This window comes from Schistocerca cancellata, chromosome 8, assembly GCF_023864275.1.
Source record: "Schistocerca cancellata isolate TAMUIC-IGC-003103 chromosome 8, iqSchCanc2.1, whole genome shotgun sequence".
In the NCBI taxonomy this organism is placed as follows: Eukaryota; Metazoa; Arthropoda; class Insecta; order Orthoptera; family Acrididae; genus Schistocerca; species Schistocerca cancellata.
In genome coordinates, this window is record NC_064633.1 from 504,005,973 (window position 1) to 504,019,840 (window position 13,868).

Below are 13,868 nucleotides of genomic sequence, written 5' to 3' on the forward strand. Positions count from 1 at the left end.
GCCTATGGACTGGTTCTGGACATTTAAGGAATGCTCAAAATATGTTGCAAGTATTTCGATATTTTTAGCGTTACTTAAGCCAAAGTGCTGAGCCTCGTCCAACGCTTGAAGTTGTTCGGTAAAACGTCAAAGTGCTTTCTCGATATCTCAGGCTAGTGTAACCTGTTAGTACCACTAAACAGTATTTATGAGAGGACTGACCAAACAATCAATTAGAAACGTCTCTGCTTGACAAATTAGTTCCGAATAAATGAAATTATTCTTACTAGTACTTTTGTGTGAAGCGCGCTCGCATGCACACACACACACACACATACACACATTATATATATATATATATATATATATATATATATATATATATATATATACATATATATATATATATATATATGTATGTATGTATGTATGTATGTATGTATGTATATACATACCGTGATATCATTCCAGTAGTCAGACGTTAAATAGAGTGCTGACAGATGATTTGATTGCTAGGGAAATTGAACGAGCAAAAAGATGCAAGAAATGTTCACTTTGAAATGGGAAATGAGCAATACAGAAATTACTATGTCTCCTAGATAAATTAGAAGTTCAGTGTCACTGCCTGGTAATGTAACTCCATCCCCATTAACATTTTATGTTGTCACAGAGTATTCCTCCTTTTATAGGGCGCGTTACACCTATCGATACGAAATCCACACTTTATTTCAAATCACTATTTCAGTTACATAAAGCACTTTTACGTTTAGAGGGCCTGTGTTCACAATTCCCCTTTGTTGGATTGACACAAACAAAATGGGCTATCCTTCTTTGATACATCATGGACTCAAGACAGTGGCTGGTCAGGCAGTATGTAGAGGATAAATCAAACAGCAGCTGTACTTCAGTCAGTACTTATTTGTTTTCTTTTACGCTACCAGTTTCGGCACTTCATTAGTAACCTGTACATTAGACCATCAATAAGAATGCAATGTAGTGTATACTTTGTGTGTAACACAAGATAGCAATGCAGATACAAATGAAAAGACCAGGAAAGGTCCCTTATAAACCCTTTATGGTACATTCTATAATCTAGCGACCTTAGCCAGTCTGCATTAGAATCTTGTATAATACACCAGACCCACACTACATTGTAAACTAGTTGATGTTCTAATGCACATTGACCTGAGGATGGCACTAGTGAAGTGCCGAAACTGGTAGTTTAAGGAAAAGTAAATGATGCTCGTTGAAATATGGCTGTTGTTTGCTTTTTGTACTACATAATATTAATGATGAATAAAAAAATAGTAGCGCCGGTAAACTACTACAAACCGCATAGTGAACGCTTTATTATAGAAAAGATAGGCACGAAGCGCAGGCCTACCATAGTAGTAAAAGTTTATATGCCAAATAGCTCCGCAGATGACGAAGAGTTGAAGAAATGTATGATGCGTTAAAAGAAATTATTCAGATAGTGAAAGGGGATAAAATTTAATACGAGTAGTCACGCGGAACTGGAATGGAATTCGATAGTAGGAAAAGGAAGAGAAGGAAAAGTAGTAGGTGAATATGGAATGTGGGTATGGAAGACAGACGAAGCTGCCTGGTAGAATTTTGCACAGAGCATAAGTTAATCATAGCTGACGCTTGGTTTAATAACCATGAAGAAAGATTGTATACTTGGAAGAGGCCTGGAGACACTGGAAGGTTTAAAACAGGTTGTATAATGATAATACAACGATTTAGGAACCAGCCTTTAAATTATTAGACATTTCCAGGGGGAGATGTGGACTCTGAAAACGATATATTGTTTGTGAACTGTAGATTCTAACTTGTCTTGAAAGGAGGATATAAGATGAACATCAACAAAAGCAAAACGAGGATAATGGAATGTAGTCAAATTAAGTCGGGTGATGCTGAGGGAATTAGATTAGGAAATGAGACACTTAAAGTAGTAAAGGGGTTTTGCTATTTAGGGAGTAAAATAACCGATGATGGTCGAAGTAGAGAGGATATAAAATGTAGACTGGCAATGGCAAGGAAAGCGTTTCTCAAGAAGAGGAATTTGTTAACATCGAGTATAGATTTAAGTGTCAGGAAGTCGTTTCTGAAAGTATTTGTATGGAGTGTAGCCATGTATGGAAGTGAAACATGGACAATAACTAGTTTGGACAAGAAGAGAATAGAAGCTTTCGAAATGTGGTGCTACAGAAGAATGCTGAAGATAAGGTGGGTAGATCACGTAACTTATGAGGAGGTACTGAATAGGATTGGGGAGAAGAGAAGTTTGTGGCACAACTTGACTAGAAGAAGGGATCGGTTGGTAGGACATGTTTTGAGGCATCAAGGGATCTCAAATTTAGAATTGGAGGGCAGTGTGGAGGGTAAAAATCGTAGAGGGAGGCCAAGAGATGAATACACTAAGCTGATTCAGAAGGATGTATGTTGCAGTAGATACTGGGAGATGAAGAAGCTTGCACAGGATAGAGTAGCATGGAGAGCTGCATCAAACCAGTCTCAGGACTGAAGACCACAACAACAACAGATTCTAACTGAAGGTGGAAATTTAAGGAGATCATACCTAGATAAACTGAAAGAATCAGAGGCTGTAGAGAGTTTCAGAGATAGCATGAGGGAACGATTGACGAGAGCGGGGGGAGGGGGGCAGCTTTGAGAGATGAAACAGTGAAGGCAGCTGAGGATCAAGAAGGTAAAAAGCGAGGGCTAATAGAAATCCTTGGGGAACAGAAGAGATATTGAATTTAATTGATGAAAATAGAACATATAAAACTGCGGTAAATGAATCAGGCGAAAAGGAGTACAAAAGTCTCAAAAATGAAATTGACAGGAAGTGCGATATTGCTAAGCAGGGATGGCTACTGGACAAATGTAAGGGTGTAGAGGCATATGTCACTAGGAATAAGAAAGGTACTGCCTACAGGAAAATTAAACAGACCTTTAGAGAAAAGAGACTGAAATCCTGTTGTAAGTAAAGAAGGGAAGCCAGAAAGGTGAAAGGAGTATATAGAGGATCTATACAAGGGCGATGTGGTGGTGTACCATTATAGAAATGGAAGAGGATGTAGTTGAACGTGAAATGGGAGATACGATATTGCGAAAGATCTATGGCGAAACAAGGCCCTGGGAGTAGACAACATTCCATTTCAACTACTGATAGCCCTATAAGAGCCAGCCCTGACAAAACTCTTTCATCTGGTGAGCAAGATGTATGCAACAGGTGGCATACCCTGAGAGGCGACATACTCTCAGACTTCAAGATGAATAGAATAATCCCAATCTCGAAAAAAGCAAATGTTGGCAAGTGTGAAAATTACCGAACTATCAATTTAATAAGTTATTGCTGCAAAATACTAACACGAATTCTTTTCAGACGAATGGAATAACAGGTAGAAGCCGACCTTGGGAGAGATCGGTTACGATCCCATAGAAATGTTGGAATACGTGAGGCAATGCTGACCCTAAGACGTAAGTTAGAAGATAGATTAAGGAAAAGAAAATCTACGTTTCCAGCACTTGTAGAGTTACAGAAAGCTTTTGACAATGTTGACTGGAATACACTCTTTCAAATTCTAAAGTTGGCAGGTATAAAATACAGGGAGCAGATGGCTATTTACAATTTATACAGAAACCAGTGGCAGTGATTGAGAAGGGAGTGAGTCAGGGTTGTAGCGTGTCTACGATGTTATTCGATCTGTATATTGAGCAAGCAGTAAAGGAAACAAAAAGAAGTTTTGAAGCAGGAATTAAAATCCTTGACGAAGAAATAAAACTTTTGAGGTTTGTCGACGACATTGTAATTCTGTCAGAGAAAGCAAAGGACATGGGAGAGCAGTTGAACTAGCTGGACAGTGTCTTGAAAGGATGATATTAGTTGGACATCAACAAAAGCAAAACGAGAATAATGTAATGTAGTCATATTAACTCAGGTGATGGTGGGGGAATTAGATTAGAAAATGAGACACTTAAACTAGTAAATGAGTTTTGCTATTTGGGGAGAAAAGTAACTGATGATGGTCGAAGTATGGAGGATATAAAATGTAGACTTGCAATGGCGAGGATAGTGCTTCTGAAGAAGATTAATAAGTTAACATCGAATATACATTTGAGTATCAAGAAGTCTTTTCTCAAAGTAGCCTACTTGTATGGAGTGTAGGAATATATCGAAGTGAAACATGGACGATATATAGTTTAGACAAGAAAAGAATAGAAGCTTCTGAAATGTGGTGTTACAAAAGAATGCTGAAGATTAGATGGTTAGGTTACGTAAATGATGAGGAGGCACTGAATAAGATTGGGGAGAAAAGGAATTTGTGACACAACTTGCCTAGAAGAAATCAGTTGGTAGGACGCCTTCTGAGGCATCAGGGGGTCATGACTTTAGTATTGGAAGGAAGGGGGGGAGGGTAAAAATAGCAGAGGAAGACCAACGCATTAATACACTAAACATAATCAGAAGGATATGAATTGCAGTAGTTACTCGGAGATGAAGAAACTTGCACAAGATACAGTAGCATGGAGAGCTGTATCAAACCAGTCTCTGGACTGAAGACCACAATAACAACAGTATAGCCTGTCGTGATGGTAATGATTACGTTGCTGAATAGTACAGATTTCTCAGGGAAAACAATAACTTAAATCTACAACCATTTTAGGAAAGTGTATTTTCCAGTACCACTACCCAAAGTAAACCGACATTAAATATTATTAACGAGAAATTTTAAGAAGTATCCTGTATTTAAAATGTTCATATGAAATTATTAAAAAGAATCTCTCTGTGTTGAGGCTGACGTCAATAGTGAAGGTGAAGTGCAGAAGCAAATTGATAAAGATCTGTGTTCGATTGTAAATAAACCCCTTATGACGTACTATAGAATGTATTAGCTCAAATATGTTTTGATTTTTATATATAATGCATCTTTGGTGATTATTGTGAAGGCCGGCCGCGGTGGTCTAGCGGTTCTGGCGCTGCAGTCCGGAACCGCGGGACTGTTACGGTCGCAGGTTCGAATCCTGCCTCGGGCATGGGTGTGTCTGATGTCCTTAGGTTAGTTAGGTTTAAGTAGTTCTAAGTTCTAAGGGACTTATGACCTAAGATGTTGAGTTCCATAGTTCTCAGCGCCATTTGAACCATTTTTTGATTATTGTGAAATATAACGATGGTCTATTACTGAATCCCTATCTCATACACGACATCAGCAACGCTTCCCCTGAATAAGATACTAACATAGGTTATAAAAACAGGTTTAAAATGCAACTGATTTTCAAAATATTCACTCGGAAAGTGGCCGAAAAAGTAGAAGATAGCAATTACTGTCCACCGCACGCCAGTTGATGTATGCTAAGAGTTCGTTTTCCTAAGATATTTCGTCTTATGAGTCCCTATATAAATACGTGAAATATTTGAAGCAAATTCATAGACTTTTGAGAGGTATCAACGGCATCTTCATCGAGCGCACCCAGCACCTCGTGGTCTATTCACCCTATTTTAGAGATTGCACTTTTAAAACTCCCGTCGTCGCTCATGGTCTCTGATATGGGTTGGGCGGGAGGGGGGGGGGGCAGAGGACGTGGAATCGACATGACCTCACTACTAAATTACATGTGTCCCTTACTTACTTGACAGTGCGCGTTTCTTGGCAGTCACAGTTCAGAGCTTCACCTCAAGCGCAGGACATTATTCGGCTTATCAGCATTAGTGAGGAAGATAGCAGTGACTGCAAGATATTAACATAAGAGAACGCTTCTAAGTCCTCATGATACTCAGAGAGACTTATGTGAGTGTATCTGCGTTCAACGCTATTTGTCATTCACAAGAAGACCACTCTTACTGCATAAAACTGAGCTCCACAGAAAAACTTAAGCACTTGAAAATAACATCTACTTCTGTTATTAGGTGTATGCAGCGTAAATAAACTTATTAACGTGTTTTCTTTTTGAAAATGTCTGACTCTGTTTATTGGTCGTCGTCGGTACTGTCACATAATTTAACACTTATTTCATGAGATCGGGCGGCCATGATTGTTGTAAGCCTCTTCTCATGAGTAATTATAACTCAGTTTGATCTGTTCCTTCCGTCTTCCAGTCTTCAGTCACAGTAAGAATTAGAAATCTCGGGAGGACTGTAGAAATGAAATATCTGCATCTCCATTTTTCTGAAATAAGTGCCGAATCAAATAGGGGAAGTAAAAAGCCTTCTCTATTAAATTAGTATAGTGTCAATAATATGACAGCACAATTTGTTTACTGGCTATCCAAAGAAAATTCAATGATTTCTTGGTTCTATTAAATTTAAGAAGTTACACACTGCAGTTAACATCTTTTCAATGTATAAACCAAGCCCAGCTGATGAATCAACCGAGTCACTGGTAAAGACTGGTCACGCAGACAGCGAATTTATTTATTTATTTTTACTTCAAGTACCGTAGGACCAAATTGAGGAGCAAATCTCCAAGGTCATGGAACATGTCATTTCATGAAATTACAACATACGAGTAATAACAGATAAAATAAAATGTTTATGAACCTGATAAAAGTCAATACATCAGTTTAAGTAAACGCAATCAACAATACATCAAGAATCTTCTTCATTTTTCAGGGACCTCCTAGATAGGATAGAAGGAGTGAACCATGAGGAAACTGTTTAGTTTCGATTTGAAAGCGCTTGGATTAGAGCAAATGTTTTTTGAATTCCAATGGTAGCTTATTGAAAATGGATGCTGCACACCTTTCTGCACAAGAGTTAAGGAAGTCCGAACCAAAAGCAGGCGTGATTTTTGCCGAGCTGCTGAGTGAAAGCTGCTTATTATTCAGAGTAAACTAATATTGTTAACAATAAATGACAATAAGGAATATGAATATTGAGAGGCCAATGTAAAAATACCCAGCCTCATGAACAGGGATCCACAAGAGGTTCGTGCACTTATACCACTTATTGCCCGAGTCGCCCGTTTCTGAGCCAAGAATATCCTTTTAGAATGGGATGAGATACCGCAAAATATAATACCATACGACATATGCGAATGAAAATAACCAAAGCAGACTATTTTTTGCGTCGAACGATCACTCACTTCAGATATCATTCGATTACTAACAATGACAGCATTCAGTCTTGGAACAGGAATGTTTGCTTTCCACGACAGTTTACTAGTTACCTCAACGCCTAGAAATTTGAACTGTTCAGTTTAACTAATCATATGCCCATTCTAGCAATTAAAACGCCAGTGTTTGTTGAATTGTGTGTTAAAAACGGTAAAAACTGAGTCTTACTGTGATTTAGCGTTAGTTTATTTTCTACAAGTCATGAACTTAGGTCATGAACTACACTGCTTAAAACCAGGCTAATAATGCACACAACATCCTTTACTACCAACATAGTGTCATCAGCAAACAAAAATATATTAGAGTTACCCGTAATGCTAGAGGACATATCATTTTTGTAAATACGGAACAGGAGTGGCCCCAACACTGATTCCTGTGGCAGCCCACACTTGACTGTACCCTACTCAGACCCCACATCGCAGCCAAGCTCAACATACTGAATACGGAAATGATAATTAAATCGGAACTTTTAGCTGCTGATAGGTCTTGTTCATATACATCAATGGGGACAGCTGAAAATTGTGCTCTCACTGGGACTCGAACCTGGCAGCTCCTAATTACATGGCAGATGCTCTATCCATCTGAGCCACCGAGGGCACAGAGGATAGTGCGATTTCAGGGACTTATCCCTTGCACGCTTTCCGTGAGACCCATATTCCCAACTGTCCACAACCTACATTCGTAGTGTTCGTAATAAATATTTGCCGATTCACTCATTACTCGGGCACACTAAGCTGACGAGTCCCGCAAGAGTTCGGGCAAAGCGTGCGCATTCGCACAGAAGAAGGTCATTGGCCCGATAGCCATTAACTATATGAAGACGGCATCTGTTCCCGAAAGAACTGATACCATTGATGACCGTGTAGCTTCTCTAGAATGAAATGATAATTATATCGAAACCCTTAGCTGCCGACAGGTGTTGTTGATATACATCAACGGGGACAGCTGAAAATTTGTGCCTCAACCGGGACTCGAACCCGAGATCTCCTGCTTACATGGAAGATGCTCTATACATCTGAACCACCGAGGGCATAGAGGATAGTGCGACCTAAGGGCACAAGATACCACCTTCATATTGTGAATAATGACCATTTTCTGCCTGTCGCTACAGTAAGAGGTGAAACAATTGTGAGCTACTCCCTGCATTCTGTAATGTTTCAACTTCTGGAGCAATGTTTCGCTATCAACACAATAAAACACCTTAGTTAAATGAAAAAAATGTGTCTACCGTTCGAAACCTTTTGTTTAACCCACCCAGGACCTCACAGAGAAAAGGGAATATAGCATTTTCAGTTGTTAAACGACTTGTAAAGCCGAACTGTACATCTGGTAAAATAATCAATTGCCTTTACATACCCAGCCTTTTCAATAACTTTAGCAAAAACTGATGGCCTAGAGTAGATTTAAAATTATCTGCATTATACTTATCTCCCTTTCTATGAAGTTTCTTTACTACTGACTACTGTAATCGTTCAGGAAACTGACCATTCCTAAAGGAAAAGTTGCAAATATGTCTACATGCCAGGCTAACATGAGTAGCACAGTACTTTAATTCTCTGCTAGACATTCCATCATATCCAAGATAGTCCTTAGTCTTCAGTGATCTAACTATTTACTCAATCTCCTCCTTGTCTGTATCAAAGAGGAGTATTACAGATACCAATCTCAGGAAGGCATTTGCCAAGAATATTATACGATTCCCTGTAAAAACTAAATTTATATTTAATTTACCAGCAATGATCAGAAAATGATTATTAAACACTGTACATATATCTGATTTATCAGTAACAGAAATAGTTTTACTACGAACTGACTTTATATCATCGACATTGTGCTGCTGGCCAGACACTTCCTTCACAACTAAACATATGGTTTTAATTTTATCCTGTCAATTACCTATTCTATCTACATACCACATACGCCTTGCTTTCTTAATAACATTTTTAATTGCCTTACAACACTGTCTGTAATGGGCTCTTTGTCGCTTGATTATGACTACTTCTAACATTGTGAAAAAATTCCCACTTTGTTCTACATGATATTCTTAAGCCACTAGTCAGCCACCTGGCCTGCCTATTACTGCTAGTACCCTATTTACAGCGTTGTAATGGAAAGCAACTGTCAAAGTGCATGAGAAATGTGTTAAGGAAAGCATTATATTTATCATATATGTTATCGGCACTTTAAACATCCTGCCACTCATGTCCTTTGACAAGGTTTACAAAACTCTGTATTGCTGTTGGATTAACTTTCCTACGTAGTTTGTAATTATATGTGACATTTGTTTGACTAAAAAAGCCCTATAATATTAAAATTTGTTCGTCATGGTTTAAAAGGCCATTGGCACTTTTACCAACAGAATGCCCATCTAGCAATGAAGAATGAACAAAAATATTGTCTATAGCTGTGCTACTGTTACCCTGAACCCTAGTTCAGTCTTCAACAGGTCATATGAATTTAGGAGATCTACCAACATCATTTTCCTTGCACCATCATATACAAAATTTATACTGAAGTCACCACATATAACTAATTGCTGGTAGTTCAGTCAAGAACCCTCTGTATCTTGAACCGAAATACTTTGAAGTCAGAGTTAGGGGACCTATAAATCGCAACAATTAGACGTTTAGTTTCACTAAATTCAACTGTCCCTGCACAACATTCAAATATCTTTTCAGTGCAGTGCCATGATGCGTCTATGGACTCAAATGGTATACTGTTTTTTATGTACATAGCCACTCCACAACCTCGCAAGGAACTCCTTGAAAACCAGCCATCTAATCTATATCCTGGTGAAGGAAGCCTCTAAAATGTCAAAATATTTAAGTGGTGCTCCGATATACCAATATTTTCGTAGTCAACATCTATAAGCTACTTGGAGACATGACGTCCTCTGAAGAGGAGCCCTTAGACAGAGGGACGTCCTTTAAGTAGGTATACATATCAGCTGACTTCAGTCTAAAAAAGGTGCAGTTGAAACACGAACTACTAAAGGAATTTTTTCATAAGTGATCCCACCACCACCCACTACACTGTCACCTTTCCAGCCTCCTCTTCCAGTACCTATTGAGATTCAGGCCGTGCCTAGTGAAACCCAATATACTGATAGCCCCAACTGGCACCACTGAAACCATGCTCTCTGCCATCGGCGGCCTTTCCAGAACCATGTTAACGCACCCAACAGCCTCATTAAGATGAGCCCGATCATAATACTGAAACAGTTGCACGAAATTCACATTAGCGCCACAAGTGTGAGTAGCTACCTAATGACTGCACTGGCTAGAAAATCGCAAATAGTGTTCTCTTAGCTGCAGCTTACCTGTTATCGCCGCATTTTCAGGTTTGTTCCAGGGGCTAAAAGATCGAGATTCAAATAAAATTTCCTTAGCTTGTTTATAAAATAGTTTATTGTTGCATATTACAACGACATCGATTTACAAAACAGATCAATGATATAATATTGTATGTACATTTAACAGAAAACAGCATTTTCTTTATCATTTTTACATATGGAAGGTAGTTGCAACGCAGTCTCTCAAATTTGGCACATCAAATGTAAGAAACGCTTAGTATTTATAAATATGATTTCACAGCAAATGGATGTTCAAGACTCCCTTATTTTTCGTCCCACAACAGTGAAAGGAAGTTTCTCACGCATAACTAAGTTTTGAATAGTTACTATAAATTAGTTATTCTGCTCTCCAAGGTGCATTAGTAAGAAAATAATTTTAACGAGGTTGTTTTCGAATATATTTATTTGAAGTAACTGTAATGCCTTCGTTTCTTTGGCGAATTTTCCTTTTTCTATGACATTAGAGATAAGATGGACGAATTTTCTTAGAAAATGCGAAGTCGTAGGATATACTCACGATAATGTCTAGAGGGAATAACGGATGATGCGTTTCTCCAAGTATTATGAATATGATAAGCAAAGGAAATCTTCTACAGAAGAATAAAAACTGCATTCTTTTAAATTAATGCATTGGAAATCCTATCTTAAAGTAAGTCGTTGTGTAAACGTGGCATTTAGTGAGCAAAGAAATCGTATAAGAGTGTCTTACGTTTCTTCGTATTTGATCGATGACAGAACACGTGTCCCACGAAACTAAGAGGTTGAGACACGTGTGTTGCCTTTCATCTCAATTGACCAAACCTCCAAGAAGTGGAAAGCATTCTTGAATCAAGCAGAAAGAAAAGGATGTTCAGAGGGCATGGGGTAGCTGTTGCACTGCATCTCATTTATAATTCGTCAGTCGATTCTAAATATTTAACGTTCTGGAAGGACTGCTCGTCAATTTGAGCCTCAAAAGAAACTTCCTTTTACATTCGCTTTACCTTGCCTACAACCTATGTCACTTGGTTTTGCAAACTACAGCACGCTACAAAAAGTTACGGTCCTACGTTTGCGAAAGGCGCCTGCAAGAAGAAATGTCCACCCAGACGACTGTACAATCGTAAAATATGGCTAAATGTAACAACTGCCACCAGCGCCGTAAGGAAGCGTTTCTGTGGCGTCTGGAGACTGAAGTCGTGAGTCGACACGGCGAACCCCCTGTGGAGTGCGGCGGACTCGTCCGCTGCGGTCGCAGGGCGGCCATTGAGCGGGGCGGAGAATGCGGCCGCCAGTGCTGCCTCCCAGCGTCATCAGCTGATGCGGGGGCGGGCGGCGGCCGCCGCGACGGCGCCGGACAGCAGCAGCGACGCCGCCCCCGGCTGCAGGGGGCGCCCCGCTGCGCCCCACGTTTCGTGGTGCACCGCCGCCTGCGTCTCGCCTGCAACACCGCACATCCGGATTCTGTACACGATGCAGGTAGCGTGGAGCTGGGCGAATACAGTGCCACCACAACTTCAGGCGCGTCCCGTGGAAGCATGGGGCACTTATAAAAGTAACGAACGTTCTGATCCGACGAACTGCACAAATCTCCCCCTACTCTCTTCCACCTCCCCTTACCCGCACTGCCGTGTCATTGAGCCTCCTTATCGACTACCTCAGTAATAACGGTAACCGCGAGCTGGGTTTGTCGTTTACTGTTTCCTTAGTGTGGTTTTAAAATTTTTTTACTAAACTAACGGCTCTGCAAAATCTGTGATTCGTAGACTGTCTGTCCCCGGGAACTTAAGCCGTCGTAACACGGACCGTGCATTTGAACATGAACGTTGCGTGTACCGAGTTACTGTCGTCACAGCATGGGAAAAGCATGTTTGTGAGTTGTTCAGACCAAGCAGAGCAGTATCTACCACATAAGATATTCCGAACGTGTTTCTGAACGTAGACGAGCGAGATAAAAGAACGCCACCTACGTCACATGACGCCGTCTCTCTCCAGTACAGAGTATCGAGACGCCATATTACCTTTCAGTTAAAGTATAAGTACCAGCGAATTTATGAGCTCTAGAAAACACGTCGTTAGTTGTCGATTTGTTGTAATAAAATGAGGGGAAACTTCATATTGGTGGCTAAAGAATTATTGTAACTTCCGTATGATGAAACTAGACAGTTTCGAGGATACAGCACATTGACGATCCATCAGAAACACATTGTTCTATGTAAAACTTGTTATAATTAAATGTCAATTAGTAACATGTTTAGGATTAAAACTTTCAGGTGAAGGAAAGGCGCAAAGTGTGGCCATACTCACCGTTCTGTCTGCCTAACGTAATGCGTAGAGACTCAGGATACTAAATTGATGAGTAGTCTGTTGCTGCTTCTCATCTCACAGCATCTTAATTATTTTTATCTTCACATGTCCTAATAGGTTCTGATAGTTTCTTATTAGTTTAAAAAAATCTTCTCCAATATTCGATGTTCTGTAAACACAAACTCGCTCTTTCTAAGGAGTCAGTTCGCCCGATTGACTTTGTGTACAAGACAGCTTGCACTACTTGGCACCTTCTTGTTTCAAGTTGTGTATTCCACACGCTGTAAAGGTCGTGCCACTGAACAGGAAAAGTGATCAAGTCAGAATAACTTTAGGGTCACTAAAAAGTGAGAACGATGAGATAATTTTTATCTTATGTGCAGAACTGTTGTAAGTATGTATCGCACTATTTCTAGTGGAACGCTTAACAGCCGATGTCCTTACTGACTGGACATGGTACTTTTCTTTTTCCGTTAACACTAGAATGGCGGAAGGGGTCAAAATGACCCCTGTCGTACGTTTTCCGTTCGTTGTCATATCCAATTTATTTACGTCTTCAGTGGAATTATATGACTTTATTTGATTTTTCTCCTCTTTCTGAAGGTGTTTCAGCATATACAAAACATTTTAATTTTAGCCACGCGGGATTAGCCGAGCGGTCTCAGGCGCTAGAGTCATGGACTGTGCGGCTGGTCTCGGCGGAGGTTCGAGTCCTCCCTCGGGCATGGGTGTGTGTGTTTGTCCTTAGGATAATTTATGTTATGTAATGTGTAAGCTTAGGGAGTGATGACCTTAGAAGTTAAGACCCATAAGATTTCACACACATTTGAGCATTTGAACATTTTTTTAAATTTTATTTGCCATTTCATTCAGTATACCTAGGCGGGCGGATCTATTCTGAATATAAGTAAATTATCCAATAATACAATGGCAACAGTGAGTAATAACGCAGAGCAGTTGCTCCTGATTGTTGCAACTTGGAACATGTACATTCCAGTATGCCACAACTCATGTCGTGACACTCAGGCAGTCTTTGTCCGTGAAACGTACTTTCGAACATGTATCTCCAGAGTGGACTTCCTGATGAAGAAGTGTTACATCTCTGAGAGAATTACGAAGTTGAATCGGAAAT

The 13,868-nt window shown here is 39.7% G+C and overlaps 1 protein-coding gene across 1 annotated transcript in view; it reads right to left on the reverse strand.

The window, feature by feature from the left end:
• Positions 1-13,868, reverse strand: part of LOC126095650 (zwei Ig domain protein zig-8-like) — a 147,913-nt gene that overhangs the window by 19,047 nt on the left and 114,998 nt on the right. Inside the window, exon 6 of the mRNA XM_049910411.1 lies at positions 11,801-11,870. Coding sequence (XP_049766368.1) covers positions 11,801-11,870 — 70 coding nt within the window. The remainder of the gene's footprint in view (positions 1-11,800; positions 11,871-13,868) is intronic.